Genomic DNA, 16,490 nt, shown 5'->3' with positions numbered 1-16,490 from the left:
GTTCAAGACCAACCTGACCAACATGGAGAAACCCTGTCTCTACCAAAAATACAAAAATTAGCCGGGTGTTGTCCCGCACACCTATAATCCCAGCTATGGTGCTGTGAGCTTGTAATCCCAGCTAGTTGGAAGGCTGAGGCAGGAGAAATGCTTGAACCCAGGAGGCAGAGGTTGCAGTGAGCCTAGATCACGCCACTACACTCCAGCCTGGGTGGCAGAGGGAGACTCTGTCTCAAAAAAGAAAAAGAAAAACAAACAAACAAAAAAAACGAGAAAGTCAGTAGAAATAAATGGTTTCTCAAGGCAGACAACCGGTCCTTGAAACCATGTTTAGATTATCTGTATATTAAAAGGAGTATAAATACAAATATTATTCTCCCTCTCCAACCTTTTCTTGGAAAAATTTTCAAATATTCAGAAAAGTTAATAGAACAGTATAATAAAGGCCTAAATCCTTTCTCTTAGATACAACAACTATTCACGTTTTGCTGTATATGCTTCCTAGATTCACCTACTGAATTATTTACTTATTTATTGTGAAACCAGTTGAAAGACAGTTTTTAACCTCACAACACTTCATTACTGAGTACTTCAGCATGCAAAGCCTAAAAACAAGAACACTGCCAATGCAAAATACCGTTATTGTACTTAAGAAAATAAACAAAGGCCAGGCGCGGTGGCTCACGCTTGTAATCCCAGCACTTTGGGAGGCCAAGGCAGGCGGATCACCTGAGGTCAGGAGTTCGCGACCAGCCTGGACAACATGGTGAAACCCTGTCTCCAGAAAAAAAAAAAAAGAAGAAAATAAACAAAACTTCTGAAATATCATTTGCATCCTGTTTATATTTAAGTTTTCCCAGTGGCCTAAGAATTATTCCCTATGCTTATGATATAGTTTCATTTTTATGTACTAGGACATAAAAATTCATTGACAGTTGGCTTTACTCTGACGTCAGAAAGCAGTATTTGAGAGGCTAATCTAATACTGAAATTAGCATATTGGTAAATGCACCCCTAAAACCAGTTACTTGAAGGCATTTTATCTGAGAACAAAGTTTACCTGGCAAGATCACTAGAAATCTATGTTGGGGAACTGTCTATATGTATGGCCATGTAGCCGACAATTAGCAAAGGTTACTTTGAACTTTTCCCAGGTCCAAATCACCATGGAGCACTTTACAGCAGATGAAGCTGGGGTCTTGATGATCTGCTGTTCATGTGTTAGGACAGCTTCCAGTCTACTGGAAATTTCAGTTGCAGAGTCTCCTCATTTCATCACCAAATAGACTTAAGAGGTTCCTCAGATGTTGTGAGGATTATCAGACCCAGATAGGAATTTTTACATGAAAAGATGTCCATCCTACAATCCCAGTGCTCAGATCTATTTTTAAAAGCATGTGGAGGCCGGGTGTGGTAGCTCATACCTGTAATCCCAGCACTTTGGGAGGCCGAGGCAGACAGATCACCTGAGGTCAGGAGTTCGAGACCAGCCTGACCAATATGGTAAAACCCTGTCTCTACTAAAAACACAAAAATTAATTGGGCCTGGTGGTGGGCATCTATAGTCCCAGCTACTCGGGAGGCTGAGGCAGGAGAAGTGCTTGAACCTGGAGAGGGTTGCACTGCACTCCAGCCAGACTCTGTTTCAGAAAAAAAAAGCATGTGGGTATACCCTCAGCCAACAAGACAGGATACCTGCACTGCCCCTGGGCGGAGAACGCAACCTTCACCATTTGCTGCTCTTGGGACACGGCAGTCTGCAGAACAGAAGAGGGCCCTCCTGTCACAGGATGTACATGCTAGTGAGGAGACAGGTCATAATTCCTGCATGCCGTACACTCTGAAGAAACACAAAACACATTGAGACAGAATGATGGGCAGGGGAGGGAGTGAGCGCTTCCAGATGGGTGGCCAAAAAGGGCCTCTCTGAGTCGGTGGTGAATTCAAGCCGATATCAGGGAGGGAGCCATTCGGGAGGATGCAGGGCAGAGTTTCAGGCTGGCACAGCAGCGACCACAAAGCGCTAGATATGCCAGGGACCCGAAGGGCAGATCTAGGAGGAATGTACCAGAGAATGCAGGAGTGTGAGGGATACAATGAAAGGCTGGGGGGACAGTGTGAGGCACAGGCCTTGTAGAAGCCTTGCAGGTCAGGCTAAGATTGCGGAGTTTAACTTTGAAGCATTAGAGGGAAGCCATTCGCAACCCACATTTAGTAACTGAATGGACTTCGATGGCCTGCTTATCTGTGGACCAATTTTCCTCTGCTCCTCTTTGTTTTCTACGTTTTCCCAGGCCTTAAATTCTAATTTATCCATTTTTTATTGTATGTATATTTTGGCAAGTCATCTTAAATCTTTTGTGGAATCAAATAAGACACATCTGTATCTACATAGTTGTATCTATGTTTCTATCTATCCATGTGGGAAAAATTCAAAAGTTACATTACTTGTTTGGGGCTTATATTACTGGTTAATATGAAGACCGATGTCTGCTCAAAACATATGAGAACCATTCTGGCCAACATGGTGAAACCCTGTCTCTAGTAAAATATAAAAAATTAGCTGGGCGTGGTGGCGCACGTCTGTAGTCCCAGCTACTCTGGAGGCTGAGGCAGAAGAATTGCTTGAACCCGGGAGGCGAAGGTTGCAGTAAGCCAAGATCACACCACTGCACTCCAGCCTGGTGCCTAGCGACAGAACAAGACTCTGTCTCAAAAAAAAAAAAAAAAAAAACACCAAACATATCAGAACAAAGTTCAGGCACAGAAATTTTATTTTTATTCAGAATATAAGAAAACGCTGAATCCAAGTGTAGCAATGATCTCTTATTTAATCTAACCATATGAAGAGATCCCATGTTTGTTGTGATGTAACAGATAGTTCCAGCATAAATATTATGGGCAAACATTATGTCACTATGTCTCAAGTCAATGTTGATTTCAAAATATTTCAGATTTGTACTTCAAACTTCCCTTATTTTTCCTACATAGTTTCCACAAACAAGCTAACTCTGCTCATGCTAGCCTATAGAAAGTAGGCTGAGTGAATGTCTCAATGAGCTAATAAATGTAAAAAACATAGTTTAGCTTCAACTCCCAAAATAATGTTAAATCACTTAACATATGAATGCATTCACACCATTAGGGAAAATACAGTGGGTTGTGGAGGAGGTACAAACTGTCCATAGGCTGTTTCCTGAATAACCTCACAGCTTATATATTTATTTTAGGAATGTTTAGTGGAATGCCAGTATGTGAAAAGCATAAAACCCCAGTGCCCCGCCCCGCTCCGCCACCATCCATAGGATTATTTAGTGCTGTGACTAATGCTGATCATCTTGGGTTTTCATTGATTTTTAGGAGTCTGGGTGTTCAAAAATGGCAACTTAAATTTAGCAAATAGCTCAGTGGCAGCTTAGGCCTTGAGTCACAAATTCCATCCTTAGAAAGCTAGCAGCATGAAACATAATTCATACTGGCAGAAATTTGCAGAAATGAGATAGTCAGGATTGAGGCTGGGACAGCTTTGGAATAGCTAGGCTGAGAAGGAATACACAGATAAAAGATTCATAGAGAATTCACACTGCACAGAGTCTCGGTGATCATCTGCAACGCCCCACCCCCCCCCCCACTTTCTTTGTATTTGAGGAACAGACACAGGGTGAGTACGAGTAATGGGCTGTGGTCACATAGATATCTCATCTGCAGTGACAAAAGAGAAGTGACCTTGGAGATAATTCAAAGAATAATTTGCTTCGATGAACTTTCAAATTACTGCACCAGTGCCTGTTCATTGCATTAAATTTGGAAAACACAAAAAATGCACAAGGAAAAAGAAAAGTCAGTAATCCCACTCTTGAGAGATGATCACCATGAACATTTTAGTTTGACTCCTTTTAAGATGGTTCCTGCCTGGGATATGAATGAGCCTCCAGTAAAACCTAGACTTGATGATAGGTTGTGAAATTTTCCCCAATGTCTCATTACTGGCCCTTCACAAGATCAAGGGACGGCATTGTTCCTGTGGGAAAACCAGTGTTGGCTCTTGTCTTTCATTCACTTATCCATTTGATAGCTATTTAGTGAGCATTTATCATGTGTCGGGTACTGTGCTAGGCACTGGGAATACAAATAGGAATGAGTGAGTTCTAGTCCCTGCCTTTGTGGAGATTACACTCCAGCAAGGAAAACATAACAAACACTCATTATAATTACGAACCAAGGCAGGCCACCAGGAGATGGCACAATAGTGTCTCTTGACATATCCCAGACCAAGTGAGGCCTATGCTAGGATCAGCCTTGCTGCTCAGTGTGACCAGCAGATGGTCATGAGCTCTGGCAGCCTGTCAGAAATGCAGAATCCCAGGCTCCGCCTAGGCCTCCTGAATCAGAATTTACTTTGTAACAAGTTCCCGGGAAATTCACAGGCACTGGAGGGTTTGAAAAGCCCTGGTCTATGGCCGGGTGTGGTGGCTCCTGCCTGTAATCCAAGCACTTTGGAGGCCAAGGCTGGCGGATCATCTGAGGTCAGGAGTTCAAGACCAGCCTGACCAACATGGTGAAACCCTGTCTTGAAAAAAAAAAAAAAAGAAAAAGAAAAGAAAAGAAAAGCCCTGGTCTAAAGCAAGAGTAGGAATGAGCAGTTCAGGGCAGGTGTGGGAGAGATGCCAGGCTGAGGGCCTGTGAGCAGTTCCCCTAGGGAAGGCACAGGGCCTTTGGAGACCCTGAACACCAGTGTGCTGGCACCCCGGTCAGATCAGGGGGTGAATCTGCAGGAGCTGGGCCAAGCAGGGTCTTCACGTAGGGGTAGCCTGCCACCGGGGGCCTCTCCAGACCCTCTTGGAGGAGCCTTATTTCCTCGATTGCTAAGGACCCAGGATCTCTTCCTGCCCTCCCTGGGCTGTTGTGAGGATCAAATTGGTTACTGTATCTGAAAACATTCACAACTCTGAGGTCCCATTCCTTTGGTTTTGAAAAGAAACAGAGAAGAGCTGCAGTTTTTGCTGTTGCCGTTTTTTGAGCCAGAGCTTCGCTCTGTCACCAGGCTGAAGTTCAGTGGCGTGATCTCGGCTCACTGCAATCTCTGCCTCCGGGGTTCGAGCGATTCTCCAGCCTCAGCCTCCCAAGTAGCTGGGACTACAGGCCTACAGGTGCGTGCCACCATGCCCAGCTAATTTCTGTATTTTCAGTTTGGTGAAACATGGGGTTTCACCATGTTGGCCAGGATGGTTTCAATCTCCTGACCTCGTGATTCACCTGCCTCAGCCTTTCAAAGTGCTGGGATTAACAGGTGTGAGCCACCACACCAGGCCAAGAGCTGCAGTTTTGCGGGATGTTCACTGAACTATTTTACCGTGTCTAGAACAACTGTGTCTAGAACAACTGACCGGTGAGGCAGAACTGAACATGCAAATCATGGTGTTTTTGTGAACAGCTTGTCAATCACATGAAGCTCCAAACTCTTTGCAAACACATGTAGTGATTAAAAACAAAAAAGACCCTCTTTAGTTCTCCCTTCCGGGGTTGGGAGAAGTAACGTAGGTGGGATGGAATGGGGGTTACATATAGCGGAACCTGTGGGGTTAGGGCACCCCAGGGCCAGCATCTCCTCTCCCATCCCACACTCACTGCTCACTTCTGGCTCTAGAAGTTAATCTTACTGATCAGACTCTGGGCAGCATAGGGCCCGCTATTGTGCTGTCAGCTGCCAGATGAATGGGTCACAGAGGGAAACCTGGAGGGATGCCTCCTGGCCTTTGCGTTGTCTTCCTCTTCACTTTGAGGGCCAGGGAGAATAAATAGCACTTAAAAAAAGAAAATCTAAATCCAAACAAAACCGCCACTGAAGAAAATAAACAGGACACCCCAACACCCCTCAGAAGAAAGGCCTTGAGTTTCATGAAGTCTTCTCATTACTTACTCGTATTCATCGGATTGAGGTATCTGGTTTCCAAAGCTCTTACCTACAACAGGGCTCCTCCTTGGCTACACCTTTGTAATTCTAAACCAGGCTTGGAAGATGGGCGGGTGACCCTGAGGGCTCCTCTTTGTTCTCCATTTGCAGATTCTATTATGTAACATCCCCAGCTAATCAGCTGGATTTACAACCCGAAACCGCTCGGCCTCCTCTGTATCTGTTATTGACATTTATATAACACAAGTCCTCAAAGGTGCCCACGGCACCCTTTCGGCCTGTATCATTTTATTTATCCTCACAACAGTCATGGGCCTTTCATTTTTTTTTTAAATTCCCATTTCATGGAAAGGCAAATGGAAGCAAAGACAAATCAAGTGAGCAGTTTAGACTACACAACTGGACTTAATCAGTGGCTGGGTAGGACCAATAGTTAGAAGTAGTCAGAAGTTTTAATACTCACTAAATAGATTCTTTCATCATCATCATTATTTGAAATTTTTTTTTGTCTATTTAATATCTTTAATAATTATATCATTTCTAAAGCTTTCCTCCACAAAGGGGCATTAGAGTTCTTCAATTTACTGCAAACATATCTTTTTTTTTTGAGACAGTTTCGCTCTTGTTACCCAGGCTGGAGTGCAATGGCGCAACCTCCGCCTCCTGGGGTCAAGAAATTCTCCTGCCTCAGCCTCCTTAGTAGCTGGGATTACAGGCATGTGCCACCATGCCCAGCTAATTTTTTTGTATTTTTAGTAGAGACGGGGTTTCACCATGTTGACCAGGATGATCTCGATCTCTCGACCTCGTGATCCACCCGCCTCAGCCTCCCAAAGTGCTGGGATTACAGGCTTGAGCCACCGCGCCCGGCAACATATCTTTTTTAAAGAAGTCGGTCCTTATATTGAAGCTATAATACAAATTTTCTATTTTCTTTTCTTTTCTTTTTTTTTTTTTTTGAGACAGAGTTTCATTCTTCTTGCCCAGCCTGAAGAGCAATGGTGCAATCCACAATCACAAGCCTCCCAGGTTCAAGTGATTCTCCTGCCTCAGCCTCCTGAGTATCTGAGATTACAGGTATGTGCCACCATGCCCGGCTAATTCTGTATTTTTAATAGAGACAGGGATTCTCCATTTTGGTGAGGCTGGTCTCAAACTCCCGACATCAGGTGATCCACCCTCCTCGGCCTCCCAAAGTGCTGGGATTACAGGTGTGAGCCACCACGCCCGGCTATAAAAGAAATTTTAAAATTACGGGCATTATACCGTAAAGCATGATGAAGAACATCTTATTTATTTACTTGAGACAGGGTCTCACTCTGTTACCCAGGCTGGAGTACAGTGGCGTAACTTCGGCTCATTGCAACCTTCACCTTCTGGGTTCAAGAGATTCTCGTGCCTCAGCCTCCCGAGTAGCTGGGATTACAGGCACCTTCCACCACGCTTGGGTCGTTTTTTTGTAGTTTTAGTAGGGACAGGGTTTCACCATTTTGGTCAGGCTGGTCTTGAACTCCTGACCTCAGGTGATCCACCCACCTTGGCCTCCCAAAATACTGTGCCCAGCCATAAAATCTTATCTAAGTAAAAAAAGGGATTTATATTTCACAGGGCAATAAATGCAGCAGATTTCTTATCTTTCCATATCTACAACCAATGATGATATTTTATGGGCTAATTTCTAAAGAATGATAAAAGCCACGTTTTGTTTAGAAATACTACTGTTCACCAGACCACGTTAAGTTGTTTTACAGCAGACACCAGTTTGCCAGGCTGCAGACGGCAAAATGCTAAATTGTGAGTTCAGTAGTGTCCAGCAAGTTGTTTTTCTGAGATCCGGCAGCATGTACTATTGAGAGAGGACACCGTGTTGCCGTCACTTCTCATAGCTGAATCTGCTATGGTAGACCATTCATGTTCTTAAGATGCAAGTCTTAGCAAAAAGCCTCCCACAAATCCACTGGAGAGATCACAATGTTCTGTTTAATCCATTCTATTGCTCCTTCAATTGTATGGTTGATTTCAGGTGCTCCTTTATTTGCTCATTTCTTAGTCTGTCTTTTTGCTTTGTTTATGTCTTTTTTAATTCTCTTCCAGTCAGTTTGGAAGTCACTGCAGTTGCTGCAAGCTTCCCAACTTTTTCGGGAGCAAAAATCCTGCATACCAGCCAGTCACACCACACATTCCAATCTGGGTAGCTACTGAATATTTTTCCTTCTCTTTTTTGATATGGAGTCTCCTTCTGTTGCCCAGGCTGGAGTGCAGTGGCATGATCTGGGCTCACTGAAACCTCTGCCTCCTGGGTTCAAGCGATTATTCTGCGTCAGCCTCCTGAGTAGCTGGGATTACAGGCTTGTGCCACCACACCCGGCTAATTTTGTATTTTTAGTAGAGATGGGCGTTCACCATGTTGGTCAGGCTGGTCTTGATCACCTAACTTCGTAATCTGCCCGCCTCAGCCTCCCAAAGTGCTAGGATTACAGGTGTGAGCCACCTCGCCCGGCGCTACTGAGTATTTTTCTGTAACACCATAGGTCCCAAACTGGGGTCAAATACTCAGTCCTACCGCTGATGTCTTCTTGCATACTTAATTAAATCCAACACTTCATAACAGTCGTCATCACTTTCAAATTCTTGGGGACTGGGGTTAGAAGTCACCATGATACCACGGGTGGCCTATTTTGGGGTGGCCCCTGCCTGCCCTCCTCTTCCTGGCACTTTCAGAAAATAAGTAACAAAAAATACTGAGAAGAAAATATGAATAGTCTTATTAAGCAAATGGGCTTGTCACCGGTGGAGGGTGTCCAGGTTCTCAGAGTCTTGAACAAAGAATCGGACAAAACACACAAAGCAAGGAAGGAATGAAAGAGATTTATTGAAAATGAAAATACACTCCACAGCGTGGGAGCAGCCCAAGCATAGGGGCTCAAAGGCCCCATTACAGAATTTTGGGGAGTTTAAATACCCCCTAGAGGATTCCATTGGTTACTTCGCTTACACCCGATGTAAATATGTAGGATAAAGTCAAGTCTTTTACAGCGTATACCCTTTGGAGAGGTTATTTCCTGTTACAGCTGAAGCGTGAATTGGTCCTATGTTCCCAGCCTCCCGACCCTGTTTTCCTGCCTCAGGCTCACTGCCCGATGTACACAGAAGCCAATACCATGGTACTGGCTTTTGAGAAAAGAAAGGCTTTATTGCAAGACCAGCCGGCAAGGAGACAGGAGGCAGGTTCAAATCTTTCTCCCTGATTTGGGGTCTGGGGCAAGTTTTAAGGAAGCAGAGGGCAAAGGAAAGGACTTAGGAACGTTGGCTTGGCAGGGTCTGTTTGACGGCCTTCAAATTTGGCCATTTATGGTAAGTATGTCGAGGTGGATTTTAGTCCCTATCTTCTGGGCCCAGAGACCCTTCCCTTCTGAGAGTTCGCATGTTCGGGTTCCAGTCACGTCCCAGTCTTCTTCGTTCCAAGGAGACGAATAGCTGCTGCCAGCGTTGTGAGATCAAATCTTTTTCTATTGTGCATGCCTAGGGCTTTGTGACTTAAGAGTTTTTGGCTCTGCTATACCTGTAAGGTAACTCAACATTTTGTTATAAACAAAGTAGGCCCATTTGGGCTAGTCCCGTCGTTACAAGAGCACTTATCCTCACCACCTAGAGTCAAGCGCTGCTGGCACACTGGCTATTTACTTCCAGTTCCCACGGCCCCTGTTTCCATACACAAAATGACACGGGAAACATATGTGTTATTTAACGAACGAGTGTATGTAAGAACACAGACAAAGGAAAAGTCTCTCCTGGCACTCTCCATCTTGACCTGTCCACCAGACCAGGTGAAGGACTGTGAAGCTAGGCTATCTGCAAGTCACTGGCGCAGTCATAACAAAAGCTGGTTATGGTGGTGGGGGACATCTGGGTCGGGAGTGACTCGAGGCAGGCCATCTGCCTTGGGCCTCCAACATTTCGGTGCCGCGCTGGGCTTTCAAGGCTTTTCAGAGCGCCGCGGGGGCAGGGACGGGGGGTGGAGTGGGGTGAGGGGCTCGCCCTGGCTCTCCCACCCCTGCCTACACGCTGTGAGGTCACTCGAGTCATTTCTGGAGCTAACTTGTAATTCTAAAGCACTATTAATTCTCTTCCCAGTAGGAACGGCCTCAGTAACGCGTGGCTGAGTCCGTTTTCAATGCGGGCCGTTTCCCCAAGTCCACTCCCGAGTCCCCTCAAGCGCACCCACGGCGTCCGGCTCCCCCGGGCGCTCTTTCCCAGGAAACCACCTTTTCGCCAGTTTTCTCCTCTCTTCCCACTTCTCCGAGGGCTGCCCAGCGGTCTGTCCGGCCGCGGCCCGGGCCTTGGCGCGGCTAAGGCACGAACGGAATGCGCGGGAGGACGCGGGGCAGGGACGCGGGGCAAGGAGGGGACGCGGGGCACTGAGGGCCGGCCGGAACCTGGGCCCTCCTCGGGGCGGGTGGGGGCGGCGCTCGGCCCGGCCCGCGCCCCCCGCCCCGACATTCGCGGCTCCGCCTCCGGACCCCCGGCAGTTGCCATCCTCTCGCGGGCCGGGTGGGGCGCGCAGCTCCCAGCCCTGGGAGGTCCCAAGGATCGCGAAACGGAAAGAGAAAAAAGTCTGCGCTGAGCGCTTGGCGAGCAGAGCCCGCCCCGCCTCCCTTCCCGGCTGGTCCAGTCACCGACCTGCGGCTCCGGGGCTCCGAGGGAGGAGGCGCGGGGGGGCGCTAAGAGCTAGGCAGGGGCGAGCGCTCGGGGATCGGGCCAGCTCCCGGCTCCGGGGGTTCCCGCGGCCGCAGCAGCAAGGGCTCTGCGGAGGCGGCGGGGGCGCGGCCGGCCAGACCTCTTCCCTTCCAGGGCTGCCCGCGGCGCCCGTTTCCCGGGAGGCGGGCAGGAGGCGGACGCGGCCGGGCCTCGACGTCGACGACCGCGCCGCCCGCGCCTCCCGCGATGGGAAGCGCCTTATAAAGCCGCGCCCTGCCGGCCCCAGCCACTTGCCGCCGCGCCGCCCCGAGCGCGGGCCGCACGCAGCCTCCTGGAGTGCCGGGCCGACCTCGGACGACCCCGGTCCCGGACGCGTCCCGGACGACCCCGGCCCCGGACCGACCCGGGACGACTCCGGACCGACCCGGGACGACTCCCGCCCGGACTGACTCCGTACGACCCAGACCCCGGCCCCGGACACGCCCCGAGCGATCCCGACCCGGGACTACCCCGGCCGGGGCGCGCCTCCTGCGGGCGAGCGGGCGGGCAGGCGGCGGGGCCGGGGCGCCCTTGGCGGGGGCATGCGCGTGGCATGGCCTCGGCGGTGTTTGAGGGCACGTCGCTCGTGAACATGTTCGTGCGCGGCTGCTGGGTGAACGGCATCCGCAGGCTCATCGTCAGCCGGCGCGGCGACGAGGAGGAGTTCTTCGAGATCCGCACGGAGTGGTCGGACCGCAGCGTGCTCTACCTGCACCGCAGCCTCGCCGACCTGGGCCGCCTCTGGCAGCGCCTGCGCGACGCCTTCCCCGAGGACCGGCCCGAGCTGGCGCGGGGGCCGCTGCGGCAAGGTGTGGGGCCGGGGACGCGAGGCCGGGGTCGCGGAGCCGAGGGCGCGGGGCCGTGGCCGCCTGGAAGCGCACGGAGGAGGCGGGGAAGAAACTTCACCCGAGATTGCGACTTCTCCCTCCTGCCCGCAGACTAGGGGTGCCTGGGCGGCGGGTAGGGGGACGGGGGCCTGCTGAGCCTGGTGGCGCCCCCGGCGGAGGAGCGAAATGGATCGGGAAAGGGTCGAGACCGGCAGGGCGGGCGGCGGACCGTCCCGGGGACGAGTCACTTCCGAGGAGGGCGGGAAAGCCCGGTGCTGAGCGGCTCCCAGGGTCGGCCGGGCCCCAGCCCACTGCTAGGTACCTCGGAAGGGCAGGCCGGCGGGCGCTCTGGGAAAGCGTCTGGGAGCGGTTAACTGTGGAGTTCGAGGCCAGGAGTCGCGTCGGGTCTAGCAGCCACCCCCGAGTTCTCCCCGCGGAGGGCGCGCCCCAGCTCTTTGAGTTCGAGGGTGCCACGCAGCCCTTCCGTCCCTCTTTGGAGGGGCCGCCCCGCCAGCGGCTGCCGCAGACAACCAGGGTTCCCCCACCCCACCCCAGGGGGCTAGTCCCACTCGCATTTGATCAGCTGCGCCGCTTCCTCCCCGACCTTGTGACCGTCCTGGCCCTCGGGAATTGTTTTCAGAAACCGTGGTGGCTTCCCTTTTCCTACGGCTCTGCCTGAACTTCCTTTTGGAGGCCAAGCTGAGAGGGGGCTGGAGGCAGGGAGGACTCAAGAGAGAGGTGCTGGAGTTGAGACGGGAGGAATTTCGGGGTGTTGGGGGGAGGCGGGGAGAGGAGCTGCCTGTGAGGGCCAGGACGGGAGGAGTGGGAAGAGGACTTCCGAGCCGGGCCTCCCCCCACTCCCCAGTGTGTGACCACCTGTAGCTCAGATCATTGGGACAGTGACCCAATAGCCTTCCTTTTCGAAGTCGTCCTGTAAGCAGAGACTCCCCCCCTACCCCGAAGCTTAGGGCCAAGTTACTAAAGCAGAGGGTGGCCCATGCAAGTCTCCCTAGCCTCCTGTTTGGCTTCGGTCTTGAGATAGCCTCGGCTTCCCCCATGGTGATGGCCCCCACCCCGGTGTGTGAATTGCGTGGATAATTAGCTGGGTTCTCATGACGCATCGTTTGGAAGGGCTCCCACAGCCAGCCAGTTGGGGCCCTGAGTGAGAAGGCCCGCCTTTCAGGCCTCCCTCTGCTCCCCCAGAGCCTCACATTTATAGCTGTTCTCCAGACAGTTTGGTGTTATTTCAAGCATGGAAGCAGTTTTCCTTGGATTTGCTATTTGTTATGATATTTTAAATTTAACAAATGAATGCCCAAATCAGGAAAGCGTCGTGAAGGAACAGCGGTTTATTCAATGACCTTTCCTGGAACAGGGCTTAAATACATGGAATCCCTGAGCCTGGCTGTGGTCAGGCGTCCTAGCTCTGTGACCCCAGGCAGGCTGGTTGCAGCAGGCTCCCCGTGGGGCTCCTCCCCTGTTAACTTTGCACCTGTGGCTTCTGACGTTTGTGAGGACTGAAAGAAAGGCACAGCGGAGGGTCTGACAAGAGCAGGTCTTTCATAAATGCCGGTTGTCATTGTTACCACCCGCATCAGCTGCTTCTGGCTGGGGTTGGGCCAGACAGTGGAAAGAGGGTGTGGTTTCAGTAGCCTCCACGCAGGTGGAAATGCCTGACCTGGAGCAGCAGGGAGGGCGTGTGTGGAACTAGACTTGCCCTGCACACGCCCTGGCTCCACCTCTTTTGCGCTCCTGTGAATTGTGAATTATGCTGGGTCCCTTACATGGTCACCAGGTGTGTGGACATGCAAGAATGTCTCCAAAGAGTGAAGAAAGGTTGAAGACGTGCATGATTACCACCATGGAGAAAAGACTCGGAAGGGATATCAGAGCTACCTCCAAGTACCTCAAGGGGAACTTGAATCAGAAATAGGGGTCAGAGGATGGTGGCGGGGTTGGTGGGTAGTAAGTGTGAGGCCCAGCGGCTGGGTGTAAAGGATTTTTTTTTTTGGAGGTGGGGTGGAGGGACAGAGTTTCTCTCTATTATCCAGGCTGGCGTGCAGTGGTGCCATCTTGGTTCATTGCAACCTCCTCCTCCTGGGTTCAAGTGATTCTCCTGCCTCAGCCTCCAGAGTAGCTGGGACTACAGGCTCGTGCCACCATGCCTGGCTAATTTTTTGTATATTTAGTAGAGACAGGGTTTCATCATGTGAGCCAGGATGGTCTTGATCTCCTGACCTCATGATCTGCCCGTGTCAGCCTCCCAAGAAAAGGATTTTCTAACAGCTCACCATGGAACTGTTGAAGCTGCTGCCTCGGTTGAGTCCTGGTGGTGGAGACTCCTGCAAGGGCCAGTCTGGCACCCCCTGGAGGGGGTAAAGAAGGGAGCCTGGAGGGCAGAGCGGGAACCATAAGTCCTGCCTCCTTTCTAGTCCTTGGTTTTCTTTGGGACAGTTAGCTGGTCCTTGCCCAGTACCACGTGAGTTTTGTTGTGCAGCGCCAGGGAATTCCTTTCCTTTTCTTTGATCCTTTTAAGTCCAGGAAAATTATTTGCCAAGTAAAATATATCCCAGTAATGTAAAAGCAGATTGCACCTTATTTCCATGCAGATTTATTTTTTGCATAAAAAGATTGTCTGGATATACGAACTATAAACACAAAAGGCAGCCAGATGTGTGTGCTCTGCTGTGCTGTATTGACAATGCCAGCTTTTCTCTGCATAATTCCCTATCAGATTCCCCAGTTTACATGTTTTGAACTGTTTCTGGGCTGGGTTAGATTTGCGTCCTCTAGTTCCATTTAAGAGCTTTGTGAGGAAGTCTGGGTTTCTGAGCTTCTGCTGGCTCTTGGAAGTGTCTGCACGTCCTTAGAGGGTGTGGGAAACTTGGCCCCATTTGCAGTTTTGAATCTGCTAGCAATTAAAGGGGTGCTGAGCCCTTTTCTTGGTCCCTTGAGTATTGCAGTGGGAAAGAAGTGCTTTTTTTCTCTCTGCACACACACTGCGGAGTGGTGCTTGCTTGGAGGCCATCCTTGGGCCTTGTATGTTTCACATCTGCTGGGATACAGTCAGCTCTTGCCTGGGGTGGCGGCACAGTGCTCACTAGCGCACCCTGCTGGCCTTCTGTTTGTGTGAGGTTGGGCCAGGCTGTCCTCAGGACTTGCCCACCTTCTGTTCTCTAGCCCCTTACCCCGCACTCTCGTTCTCCCGCGGGACCTTCTCCATCTGGTTCGGATATGCCCCGCCTCCCTTTCTTGTCTCCCAGCCTTAGGGGAGGGAGCTAGCTGTTTCCTGGGGATATTATCGCTGGGTTACCAAGGTGTTCCATTCTTGTGTTTTCCAAGCTCAACAGCAGTGGGCCCCAGTCTTTCATTTAAATGCCCTCTGTGTGATACCTAACATGGTTCAGGGTTACCCTTTATTTACATCTCTCACATGTAGGAAGGTTTAGGCTTTAAAACATTAACATGCTGGATTTCCATATTGGCAGTTTGAGGCTCCTAGACTTTTTTGGTCATTGTTTTCATAGTTTCTGAGCCAACCACATCACCCCTGCAGCAACAAATTGTATTCCCGAGTAGTCAGGTGATCTTTGAGTCTTGGCAGCTGTACAATCCACGTTTCGGTTTTACATTCATTCATTCCATCCAATGTCTGCACAGTGCCTACCATGTGTCTAGGTGAGGGTGGCACAACAGTGAACAGGAGACCGAGAACATACCTGCCCTCATGATTCTTATATTCTGGTTGGGAGAAATCCAATAATAAACAAGGCAAACAAGTAACAAAATATAAGAGACACTGATAATGTTCAAAAGAAAAAAGTAAGCAAAGAAAGGAGCTGTGACTTGCAGGAGCAGGGAAGGGGTTTTGTGTTTATATGGGGAGATCAGGGACAAGTGACCTTTGAATAGAGACCTGAAGGAAAGTGGGGAGCAAGCCAGTGGGTACCTGGGGAAGAGGATTCGAAGCAGTGGGAAGAGCAGTGCAAAGGCCCTGAGGCCTGGTGGGGTTGGGGAGTGAGGAGGTGCAATGGCTGGTGTGGAGAGTGTTGGTCAGGCAGGGAGGGAGAGGGGCATGTTGTGGTCATATTTGGGCTCTTTGATTCAGAGAGGGCTCTGAGCAGAGAAGTGATGTGGCCTGACTCAAACTCGGGCTGCTGTCCGGAGAAAGACCAAGGGAGGCAGGTAGTGGGGCCTGGTGCAGCAGAGCAGGTGGGAGAAGTGGGCAAATGCTGATTTGAGTTGAGGGAGAGCCACAGGGGCACTGCAAGGCCAGACGTGGGACGCAGAGGAGTGTGCGGATGACCCCAGCGTTTTCAGCCTGAGGTGCAGGACTGGCAGGATTGCCATGAAGGAGTCTACGGGAGGAGCTGGCATGAGGCGAAAGGTGGCTCAGGAGGGCAGCTTGGGAGGCGGGATTTTAGCTTTTTTTCTTAGTCAGGCCCGTGATCATGAGCCTGTGTGGTGCTAATGTACCTGCCTGTGCTCACCTTCATCACCAAGGACATTCATCTACCTGCATGCTAGGAGACTCTCAGACTTGAGAGCTGAGTACAGCGAACTAGCATCCGGGACATTACCAGAAAAGGGCTGGACACAGGTGTGACCGCCTGAGTCCCACAGCCGTGACAGCTCTAGGAAGTTGCGTGCTTCGATCCAGAGCCTGAACCCACTCATGCTGTTCTCAGGTGGACAATGACGGGGGAAGCTCTGTGTTACCCTGAAACACAAGGGAGACTCCCACCCGAGGGGCCAACTGCAAAGCCAGGGAGTTTACTTTCTTAGTAACAAGTGGCTAAAAAATGATCATGGGCCACACGAGTCCCAGGCAGCAGAGCAGGGGCACAGAGGCGCCATCTCTGGCCCAGCTGGTGGGCCCTTGCAAGTGGGGTGCTGGGTGAGCCTGCCCTTTGCCTCCAGCCACAGCCCTGCCCCCATGCAGAACTTCACCTGTGTCCTTCGGCCCCACCCAGCAGGGGTAGTTTCACTTCTCAGGGGACTTGGATCTTCTT

At 50.6% G+C, this 16,490-nt stretch overlaps 1 protein-coding gene and 1 pseudogene across 1 annotated transcript in view; one reads left to right on the top strand and one right to left on the bottom strand.

Annotated features, from left to right (window-relative positions):
• Window positions 1-6,682: 6,682 nt before the first annotated feature.
• On the bottom strand, window positions 6,683-10,495 carry LOC141584380 (FUN14 domain-containing protein 1 pseudogene; annotated as a pseudogene).
• Window positions 10,496-10,898: 403 nt separating this feature from the next.
• Window positions 10,899-16,490, top strand: part of PXDC1 (PX domain containing 1) — a 29,572-nt gene continuing 23,980 nt past the window's right edge. The window contains exon 1 of the mRNA XM_039462687.2: window positions 10,899-11,460. Coding sequence (XP_039318621.1) covers window positions 11,205-11,460 — 256 coding nt within the window. The 5' untranslated portion in view covers window positions 10,899-11,204. The remainder of the gene's footprint in view (window positions 11,461-16,490) is intronic.

This window comes from Saimiri boliviensis, chromosome 4 (assembly GCF_048565385.1).
Source record: "Saimiri boliviensis isolate mSaiBol1 chromosome 4, mSaiBol1.pri, whole genome shotgun sequence".
Classification (NCBI taxonomy): Eukaryota; Metazoa; Chordata; class Mammalia; order Primates; family Cebidae; genus Saimiri; species Saimiri boliviensis.
Note: the sequence above shows the minus strand (reverse complement) of the source record. Positions and strands in the feature narration are given on the sequence as shown.